The sequence below is a fragment of the Camelina sativa genome, chromosome 18 (genome assembly GCF_000633955.1).
Source record: "Camelina sativa cultivar DH55 chromosome 18, Cs, whole genome shotgun sequence".
Taxonomy (NCBI): domain Eukaryota; kingdom Viridiplantae; phylum Streptophyta; class Magnoliopsida; order Brassicales; family Brassicaceae; genus Camelina; species Camelina sativa.
The window spans coordinates 4477291-4489131 of NC_025702.1; the positions used below are offsets into that span (position 1 = coordinate 4477291).

The 11841-nt window shown below is 30.7% G+C and overlaps 2 protein-coding genes across 2 annotated transcripts; both read left to right on the plus strand.

Moving 5' to 3' along the window:
- LOC104760516 (non-specific lipid-transfer protein 13) lies at positions 3106–3889 on the plus strand. Its single transcript, XM_019240305.1, has 2 exons — positions 3106–3516; positions 3700–3889. The coding sequence occupies exons 1-2, from the start codon at positions 3140–3142 to the stop codon at positions 3704–3706; spliced, it is 384 nt and encodes a 127-aa protein (XP_019095850.1). The 5' UTR covers positions 3106–3139; the 3' UTR covers positions 3707–3889.
- LOC104760517 (zinc finger CCCH domain-containing protein 61) lies at positions 5339–6920 on the plus strand. The gene has a single exon (XM_010483459.2). The coding sequence runs from the start codon at positions 5492–5494 to the stop codon at positions 6593–6595; it is 1104 nt and encodes a 367-aa protein (XP_010481761.1). The 5' UTR covers positions 5339–5491; the 3' UTR covers positions 6596–6920.

The following is an 11841-nucleotide window of genomic DNA, read 5'->3' on the forward strand; positions in this document are numbered from 1 at the left end:
ATATCAGCCAAGTTTCAGAACACATGAAGTTTTTACTACTGCCTCATTTTATAATGGAGATTGGAGAAGAAGCGTAGTTGGTGATTTTGGTCTTGTCGTCTCCTTGTTCGACCTGTGTTTAATTGACATGGAGTTTTGTGTTTTTTACTCAGCTTAGGTAAAAAAAAAAAAAACAAGAGAAGAAATCAACTCCTGATTTGGATCAGAACTTACTTTTGGGGTAAGAATGGGTTGTTGAAGTTTGGCTCTGTTCTGGCATGAGGAACCATTGTCCTTCTTAAGTTGTTTTAGAGCTCATTATTCCTCTACCTGACAAAGTTTAAGGTAAACTACACTTATAATCATTCTCTTTTCTTGGATACATTTTATATTTGGCAGTAAATTTATAGAGATTTATTGTATTATTACTAGGACTCAGACCCCCGCGATGTCGCGGGGAAAGTATTTTATAAAAAGTTAATAAGTTTGAAATTTGAAATTATACATTATGAAATCATTTGAATGTAATAGAATAATTTGAATATATAAACATTAAACAGAAACGGTTTAAAAGCACAACCATCAAAATGAAAACTTATAAACAAAAAATATTATGTAGAATAGACGTAAATTTGCAGAAAACATTGTCTGAAGTATTATAAATATATAAGATATTTTATGAAGAATTATGGTAAATAGCTACAATTACAAAAAATCATAATGACAAAGTGATCTTAATTGAGAATATTGAACTAATGGTTGTAATGAATAAATGTAATTTTTATCAAATAATTATAATTAAAAATGTATTTAATAAGAGTGAAACTATATCAAAAAATATTGAAATTAAAATACAAAACTTTCAAAAACATGGTAAAATAAATTTTAAATATTAAAATAGTTTTTAACGATAACTTATGATAATTAGACGAAACTATAAATTCTACAGTAAGTTTTATTAAATTTTTATATTGCTATAATCATTTCTAAAAATTTAGTTAGAATTTAATATTAGATATTAAATGTTATATTATAGAAAGTCGCAACGAACTATGATTTGATAATTATTGATGAAGAGACAATAGAAAGTTCAAAATACATGACTATTTAAATAGACACACCTATTAGAACGAAAAAATTGTGATGATAAAATATGAATAAGATATAGTGCAAAAAGACACAACTCTACAATGAACAGATACAACTATTTGAGTTAAAAAAAAACAAATAATTTTTTTTTTTCACAAAAAAATACTAAAAAAAAGTCGCAACTGTTGTTCTCATTTATTAAGATTGTTATTATTACTTTTAAATATTAAATATTAAAATGTTGTTTTAATGAAAAGTTACGATAAATAGACGCAACTATAAATTCTATAGTAAGTTGTATTAAATTTTTCTATTGCTATAATCATTTCTAAAATTTTAGTTAGATTATAGAATAACATTAAATATTAGATATTAATATTCAATTATTTAGATTCAATATAAAATGAAAAATTTGTTTCAACGAACTTGTTGGTTACTGATGAAAAGACAAATATAAAAAGAGTTCAGAAGACATGACTATTTAAATAGACACAAGCCAATGACGTCATACACCTATTACAATGAAAGTTGTGATGAACAAATATAAATAAAATATAGTGAAAAGATACAACTTTATAATGAACAGATACAACCGTTTGAATTTTTTAAAACGCATATAAAAACAAAAATTTTACGTAAAGGTACTACGAAAAATCACAACTACTTGAGATTATTGGAGACAATTAATTAGATGTAAGTAAAAGCAGCATAAAACCGGATTTATACACAGTACTCCAAAAAAAAACTTTTTAAGTTTTTCACAAGAATCAAAACTCAAAGTCAGCTATAAGCACTGTTTATGCACTAGGACTACAACACACAAATGATGCATCAATAGAGATTGGATGGTGAGTTAATTGAAATCATTAGCCAAGGAAAAAAAGATAACAATATACGGTGACCTTTTCTATTTTGTTTTTTGTAAATGGTTGATCAGAATATTTAATATTAGTTTTCAAACCTTTTATTGAGTAGGATTTGCATAATTCTTTGTAAATATATATATTTTTTATCTTTATATATATATTGACTTCACTTCATGCAAATGCATCATCATTCATATATTAATTTGATACTGTTAAAAACTTAAAAAGTATCAAAGAGCACCAACTAGCTAGACACATGAACAAGCTAAATCTGAATATAAGCCTCCATAACCTAAACTTGGAAATTGTATTGTGTCGTTATTGCTCACTAGAATGAGTGAGACAAAACAAATCACGCTAAATTTATAAAATAATCTAATTATCTCATGAAGACAAATAAAAATTTATTTAGTGTGCGCCTATTAGAGTGGTTGTTTAATCTTTTTGTTTTTTCTTCAATTTTTCCTGTATATTTAATCATAGTGTGATAAATAAACAAAATCCTTAGTGTACCCATTTTTTCTTACTTGCTAATCTATTGCTTGATTATGTTAAAATAATAATATTCATTCTTGAGTTCTGATAACATCTAAAACCTAGTTGTCGACTTAATTATACAAATCCAAATCATCATCAAAATAAATTTTAATTTAAGAAAATAAACTTTTGAAAAAGATTAAGTTCTATATACAACCAGCAATTAAAGGATCACAAGAAAATGTAAACTTAATATTGGTATGAAAAAAGCCTTTATAAAAATTTATTAGAAAAATATTCACATGATATAACGAGTATTAAAACATCATTTACATAGATATTTTGGCTAAACACCTACACTTCAGAAATCAATTATAAGATTTTACTTTTGTCTAGTGTTCATGAAAATTACCCCATTATTTACAAATATAGTGAAAACTTGCACATAAAAATCTCGCCTAGTAACTATTATTATGCTAGTTCTTTCCTGAGGTTTTTTTTAATCGTTTTTTATGAAGGAAAAAAAAACCTAGCTAGGTTCATTCAGTTGGTATTGTTTCATTGGTAATATACGTATACGATGCCCCAACTATCAACAAAACCAAAAACTCATGAACTAAACATGACTAATACTAAATACTATATGTACAATCTTCCTTAATTATATATCAAGTTAATTAGTCTAAGAGTTTATTTGTCTCATTGTGTCATCAAATCAAAGTCTAGAAATGGATACACACACGACTAAATTAGTCGTGATATCACTACTACTAGTACTTCTCGTGATATCCGATCACACTAGGCCACTGATTCAGGTTCACTCATACGTACCATTTTGTGCATACACATATGATTATTTTGCTTATTGTCTAGACTTTCTCACGGGCTATTACTACAAACCCGATAAAAAATGTTGTGTCCATATCGCAAAACTCAACGTAATTGCAAAACACAAAAAAGAGAACCCGAGGCTTCTGTGTAATTGTATTGAGATAATGACGAGAGGTTATACGCCTCCAATCTTGGCTGATAAGATCCAACAGCTTCCTCTTCTTTGCAACACACATCTCAGCTTCCCTATCTCCTCTAGCATGGATTGCTCCACGTAAGTATGTAAACATTAGTTTTTATTTTAAGTGGAAATATATTTGAATTTTCTTTGTAGGTTTTGAGATTAGTTTGGGTTCAACTCAATATGATCCTCGTTATATAAGAAATTATAAAAACATAAATTATATAGTCAAAACCATTATTAATGATATCGTGTGTATGGTGATTTGTTATGCAGGGTTTAAGACTTGATGGGTTGTTGTGTGGCCAATTTTTTAAAGGGGGTAACAAAAATGGATCTCTGTATTCAATTTTGGTTTTGTTTTTTTTTTTTATTATCGTACAACCTTTTCAGCTTTAGAGTATTTTGGTTCAGAGAATGTGACAGCCAAATTGAAAGAAAAAATTGAGTCTGGTCTTGGTGTCATTTTTGGTTTCGAATTCAGTTTTCTTACAAAAGTGCTGAAGAGCCAAATCGAATGAAATGCTTCTTCAATATAAAATTTCTTTATCTTTGTCGTTTAAATTAAGAAAACATTTGAATTGCCTTAAGTTTAGTTAAAATATGTCGTCGACAATATTTTTGTTTCATAAAACGTAGGGATCCCTAAATAGTATACAAATGAAAAAAAACCATATGCGTATTTGTTTTGGGAACGTTTTGTATTGAAGTTATAATTTCGATTTGTTTGACCGTAACAAAAAAAAAATGTAAGTTTTAAAACTTGCACATAGAATCAGTTGTCGTTGAGAAGAAACTACCGGTTGGAAGAAAAAAAACAAAGGTTCTTTGTTTCCATGTGAGCTAGCCACGTAACAATTATAGAAATCAAGAAAGCTTGTTAACATTAAAGTTACATGTATTATGAATAGATATTATATGGTTATGTTTAATAGTGTTTTATTATCATGTACGTGCCTTTCTGTGTTGCAAAGTTTCCTCCAGAACTATCCATAAGTCATGACTCCTGACCATTAGCTACTTTAATTTTTATATCAAGAATATAAGATAACACATGCATGTAATGTAAATATGCCTATCTAAAAAAAATATATCAAATTGTATATTCAGAAACAATGACTCGATATCCGTAAGAGAACGCCAGCTCCTACTCAGTTGCATGAACCTATCTTTATATTCTCTCGCCACGAACTCTTCCCTTTTGTCCCCTTCTTTACTCTACACCTCATCATCCTTCTTCCTTTTTTAAAATAACTTATAATTACTTATCATCTACACAACAATAACACTAACATATATACTACTACTAAACATTTCAGTTTAGAATGTTAACAAAATTTTCAGACTATATATATGATTAAAAGAGAATGTAAATATATGAACTAAAACTAATTAATGAGGTGCATTGAATTATAAATATATAAAATTAATAATCATTATGTTTTTCTTTTCTAGTATATATTATAATCTCTTTGTGGTTCTATATATATTATAGGATGTTTAAGAAGATTTGTTTTTTTTTTTACTTTATAAAATGTGTTACAAAATTTTAGGCAGATTTTAATGTTGTTGATATTTTTGACTCTTTAAATTATGAAGTCTTTTTTATAGGTTGGATTGACTTTTAATTAATTATTAATAACACTTTAGTTTTAAAATTAGGTTTGTCTCATGTTTTTATATAAAACAACTTATAGATATATATATATATATATATATTAACTATTAAATATATTTTTGTATATTTAAAGTTATAATTTTTTAATTTTACCATAGATTAATTATAGTTTTTTAATCATGGTGTTATTAAGCAAAATATCCTATAAAGCCGAATATAACCACGTCCAAGGTCTTGATATTTTGTTTGTCAACAACTAATATAAAACGCCTTTAACTTTTCTTGGCCTCATCTCTATTCTCTAATAACCACTCCATATCTCGTATATATATATAGACAATTAGGCATCTTTCATTTTATCCCACACTTATCTCTCTTTCAAAACCCAAAACTAGTTCACAAACGAAGTATATATATATCTCTCAATCTCTCATCTTTCGCCACGTAGACATGGACGTCGGCCACATCAATAGACCAACGGTGGATATCCCGCCGAGAAAGCTTCTCTCCTCCTCCAAGTCTCCTTCGTCGGTTTCAAGTCCTCTTCGGGACTATAAAGACCAAAGTGACTATTCTTACGACTCTGACTCGGAAGATCCTTACGCCGGGGACCATTTCCGGATGTACGAATTCAAGATCCGACGGTGCACACGTAGCCGTAGCCATGATTGGACTGACTGTCCTTTCTCTCATCCTGGTGAGAAGGCTCGTCGTCGTGACCCTCGCCGGTTTCACTACATCGGCGAAGTATGCCCTGAGTATAGTCGCCAAGGCGGCGGTGATTGTAGCCGTGGTGACCAATGCGGCTTTGCGCATGGTGTTTTTGAGTGTTGGCTTCACCCTAGTCGTTACCGTACGGAAGCTTGTAAAGACGGTAAGCATTGTAAGAGAAAAGTATGTTTCTTTGCTCATTCTCCACGTCAGCTTAGAATTCTTCCGCCGTCTTCGCCGGAGAATTATATCTCCGGTGGTTGCGGCGGATCGGCGTCGTCATCTCCCGCGTCGGTGTTAAGTAATAAAAATAACCGGTGTTGCTTGTTTTGTTCACACTCTCCGACGAGCACTCTTTTGGGGTTGTCAAGATCACCGTCTTCGTCTCCACCGTTGTCTCCGGCTGATAAAGCCGCTGCGTTTTCACGGCTGAGCCGACGCCGCACCGCCGTGCTAAACGAGTTGATTAGTTCTTTAGATTCCTTTAGTCTCACGGAAGCACTGGCGGCTTCCTCGTCGTCTCCGGTTACCATGCCAGTTTCCACGGCGGCGATGATCGCCTCAGCGAATCTAGGCAACCACCACCAGAACCGTATTCCGCCGTGGCTTGATGTCGGAGATAGAGATCTCCAATTGCATCAAGGCAGTCCTTTACAATTTGCTCTTTCACCTTCTTCTACTCCAAGTTACCTCCATAGCCAGCCGTCATCGAGCTTCTTCAGCGATGAATTCACACCACGCGGTGGCCTTTTCACGGCGGCGAAAGCTAGGGATAAGAATAGCTTTGAAGTTGGTTCTAGTGGTGATCTTGATCTCGGATGGGTGAACGATCTTTTGACATGAACAATGTGACGTTAACGGTGAACCGTCGGAGTTCTTTCCCGACGGCAGGAATTATACGGCGGCGGAGTTCCGTCGTGGTACATTGTTTATGAAATATTTGTTAAGTTTTACGATTTTTTTCATGTGAGCTAATTAAGAGTCTGTACTATGTCGTGCTTTAAAAATATTACAGTACTTTCTTCTGAGTTATTATTTGTTAAATAGTAACTTCTATTGCTATAATTGATCTCTTGGAACTTGTAATATCTTCTATATTTGGGATCGAACTCCTATGTAATGTTTACTTCAAAATATTCTGTTTAATAAAAAACTTTGTAATTATATATGTCTAATGCTTTTCATAAATTGTCCACAGACATTGTTATAAGAATTTATTCTTTACATATATGCTCTATGTCAAAGGTAATTAAGCAAGTATTGAGCCCTAACATTGTAATTGTAACATTAGATGTCGCTCGAGTCGAGTTTATATAGTGGAGAATAACGTTATTGTTAGGTTTCGTTGGTTGATTGTGGAGCAAATATACTATTCTCGCCATTCACTGCAAAATCTTAAATATTTTGACACTTAGAGTATAAAAAATGATGATATATTTCCCCCAGTCCGAGAGCACTTTGTTTCCTAGGAGACATACTTATCTGAACGACAGCTGTACATGCGTAGAGGTGTTCATTACTCATATAGATACGATATAATACACAATTTATACATACTTACACATGTGATCATGTGCATCATGTATATACATAAATAGATAAACATAGTAGCAAATGTACAAAAGTTAAGTGTGTCGGGGTGTGTAGGTGTCACGTGGACCGCATGACCCACCAATACTTAGTTCCCATTCTCATCTCCATGGGTCGGTAAGTCCTTTAGATGTCTCCTTGGAGACATATTCACTATCATACATTAGATGATCATTTACATATGTTTTTGGAGAAAGGACTGTGGGCCAATAACACCATAAAAATGGACCCTAATAAGCTTGGATTTAAATATTATGATACATGGAACTCTAACCATTTAACTTCTTGTTGAAGAGTTTGGTGCATGCATGTACTTAACTTCCCATCTTTTTCTTGATTTTTCTTTTGGAGTGTTCACTCTTTGAGATGTGAGAGTGAGGACCACGGTAGATGAATAATACAATGCGAAGAGAGAGAGAGAGAGTAAATCTAACAAATATTAGAATTGACTTTTTGTCCATCTGAATTTTTTTTTACATATATGTATTTCATCTCCACCNCATATATTAGAATTGACTTTTTGTACATCTGAAATTTTTTTACATATATGTATTTCATCTCCACCTATTATCATATAAGGGCTTGCGTCCTCGAACTCTACTTCCTATGATCGGAGCTTAACATATGTGATTTTGGGTACAAGTCTTGTCGTTCTCTTGTGGTTACAACTTTTTCGATCTAATGGAGTGTTCACTCTTCGAGATATGACTCTGTGAGACAGTGAGAGTGAGGACCACGGTAGATGAATCCCATAATACAATGCGATAGAAGAGTGTAGAATTTTTTTTTTTAAATATTAGAATTGACTTTTAGTAGATCTGAAATTTTGTTTACACATTGAGAAAGTTTGTTTTTTATAATTATGCATTTAATCTCCACCTTTTACTATACTGTGACTTTAGCTACAAAGTATTGTCGTTCTATTGTTGTTACAACTTTTTCGATCTGATGGAGTATTGATATGATATATGTCTGATGTCTCTGTCCCACTCCCACCCAAGTGCAGTTATCTTATATTTTCTTGATATCCATCAAGTGTCGAGTTTTGTTCATGGAGTTTTTCAGCTTTTGAAAATTCCAATGCATTTAGCTTCATGGTTCTTGTGGTGCTGTTTGCAAAACCATGAAACCTTTATTCATCCTGTTCCTACTCTAAAATAACTTTGTCTGCTTAATTATTCGAAATAATTTGATAATTAGCTTAATACTCAACAGCTGTACGTTGCTCACCTCTACTTTGTTGAGATGTAAAAACCTATACTTATAAGTGCATCTTTTCATCCACAATATACCAATTACATTAAGACTTTTTGCATGGATGTCACCCATGTCTCCATTTATTACATTGCAGTATAAAGAGATTTTGCCTCAACGTCATATACATTCTTTTTTTTTTTTTTTTTTTTTTTTTTTNNTCGACACTTGGATCGAGAAAGCCCAAATCATAGGCAAAACTTTACAATGCAAGGTAACACAACTGTTTGGAGTTGAATTGTGGTGAAAACATGAATTTATTTTTCACGATTATTTACACCTAATTCATGCCATATCGCGCAACACAATTAGTATTTAGTCACACAATTTAACTATGAAATTAAGTTTTAAAACACCAAAAAATAGAGCACATGCATCAACATAAATTAGATAACCATACGGTTAAATATATATAAAGAGAAAGTTAGAAACATTGTGCCAAAACAAACTAACAATCCAATTCGATTATTATAAGCTTCTTATACTTTTTCATCACCTACACTCATAACCATTTCAGCTCTTCAAATATATAGGCCACTTCGTCCACACTCAAAAACATAAATGATTTCGTAGCATGCATGATCCAAGCGAAATACTTTACTAACGTTAGGATGAGATCAGCAAATATCAATACATCCATACCTTTTTTTTTTCAGCCAATACATCCATACCTTTTTTTTTTCAGCCAATACATCCATACCTAAATATTCCTTTTGTTCTTAATTATATAAGTTGATGTTTTAGAATTTTTTAAAAAATTTCACAAAAATGATATTACAGGTTTTGAGATTTGTGAGTTTCATGAAGTGGCAACTTCAGCCAATCTTGTTACTAAGGCGATATCATCTAGCGTGACATTCATAAATGGCACTCTAAAGGACCAACATGGCTCATAATCAAGTGCAAATATGATTTTCTTTTATTATTAATTGCTTTGTAATTAGAGAATTTGTTAGAAATACACTTTTTAATATATTATATTTATAAAATGCCATCTTTTTTGGTTATTTTCATTTTTGCATTTTTTTAATTTTTAATGACTATTTTACCCTTATATGAAAAATATTTTAATCAATAAAATAAAAGACAAATTTTTCCGCCAAAAAAAATTTCGAAAAAAAATTTTGACAAAAAAAATTTCTCGCAAAAAAAAATTACAAGGCTTTTATAAGATTTTTATAAGGTTTTATACGATTTAAAAACCTTATAAAAACCTTGCAAAACCTTGTAAAAACTTTGTAAATGTCTTATAAAAATCTTTTGAAAACTTTTTAAACACTTATTAAAAACCTTGTACAAGCGTTTACAAGGTATTTATAAGGTTTTTAAAAGTTTTTTAAAAAGTTTTTTAAAAAGTTTTTAAAAGCGTTTACAAGGTTTTTATATGTTTATTTAAATGTATAAATTTCAAAACTTTTGACGGGAAAATCCAATTTTGTAATTTTGGCGGGATTTTTTCCGATTTTGGCGGTAAATTTTTGTTGATTTTGGTGACTGTACATTCTTGCTATCACTCAAAAAAATGGTAATTTGATCATTTTGTACATAAAAAGAGGTAGTTTTAAAAATGGTTAACAAAGAGAGGTATTTAAAAAAATGGGTATAAAGGAGAGGTATTTAAAAAATTGGGCAAGCAAAAAGGGGTATTTTTGAGAATGCCCCTTTTAATTATATCGTTAGTTTGTGGTTTGCATATGTCTATGACCCGTTTCTTTTTCACAAAATCTGTTTCCTTTGAAGATTAAATAAAAAAAAAGTTTATAATGGTCATTTTGTCATTTTGTCTATTTCAAAATATATTAATTGATCAATCTGACTAATTTACTAAATTGTTATTGGTTAGTTGTTATATATAGCATTATAGGAAAGTGTGTTTTTGTATTGGAAAATAATATAATATATAATTAAATACTCCTATTAATAATTTTTAAAAATGTGTGAGCTAATACTTTTTATTGTTTAAGTCAGTAATTCTGTTTGATATTTCTTGAAATTTGTATTTTTATTTAAAAAGTATCATGTTGGCCCTTCAAATGCCATTTATGAATGTTACGCTAAATGATACATTCCCAGTCCAAGATTAACACCACCAACTTCGTGACCAAAAATGTCATCAGCTAGACTCATGAGCACATCAAAGAAATCTCCTGGTAAACCTTGGTCGTTGCTTCTTCCTGGATCTGAACAACAACATTGTTGTCGTTCGCTCTTCTTCTCTGCGGATCTCCTCCTACAAAAAGGGTGAAACAAACAAAATGGGTGCTTGATTATATACCATATCCGGAAACGCATATTCCCAAAAAAATCATAAATCATAAATCATAAATTCTCTTCAATTAGCTTCAAATATAAACAGAATTCCTATATTATTACTGAAAATCCTAGATAGATATGCCAATAAACGAAGCAATGCGCGTCTACCCACCCAAACAAAGATCCCGTTATCCCCATAATCAACGGAGATCGACACTTAAATAAGGTTTCAGTTAAATTAGGCAAAAAATCTTACCCCAATCATAGACGCAATTTGGTAACAAGTTTGGTAGTCATGATCTGCGACGCAGATACCAGCATCATCGTTAGAGCGTCCATGGACGTTGATGAACCGTTTTTCAACTTGCTAGACAAGTTTATTATGAGACTATTGGTGTGCCAAGTTTGTTTTGTCAATTCCAAAATATATTAACTGATAAATCTGATTAATTTACTAAATTGTTATTGGTTAATTGTTATATATAGCATTATAGGAAAGTGTAGTTTTGTATTGGAAAATAATATAATGTATAATTAAATACTCCTATTAATTAATTTTAAAAATGTGTGAGAACTGTAAACCATCAATTTATAAGGAACAAAGTAGTACATACACTTAAACAATATCCAAATCAAATGGTGTTTAGTGCATCCATCACATTAAAATAAAATATGGTTATTTCAGTAAAATGAGATTTGTTGGAAATGGATAAAAATTTAAACAATATGGATTTCATAGTAAGTTCGTCAAATCTTCGTCTACATTTAAAGACAAAATTTTGACATAACATATATCTTTCAAAACTACATTGGATTTATGTTAGAATATATATGTTAATACACCCATTAGAAAATTAATATCAAACCACATTTGCTGAAATTTTTGACGAGGTATATAAAAGAGTCTATCAAAAATCTGTCTAATTTTATTGTTTTTATATTTAGGATAGAATATATATATATATATATATATATATATATATATATATATT

Bases quoted from the DNA above. Each gene is read 5' to 3' on its own strand.
- LOC104760516 (XM_019240305.1), top strand. From the start codon at position 3,140: ATGGATACACACACGACTAAATTAGTCGTGATATCACTACTACTAGTA.
- LOC104760517 (XM_010483459.2), top strand. From the start codon at position 5,492: ATGGACGTCGGCCACATCAATAGACCAACGGTGGATATCCCGCCGAGA.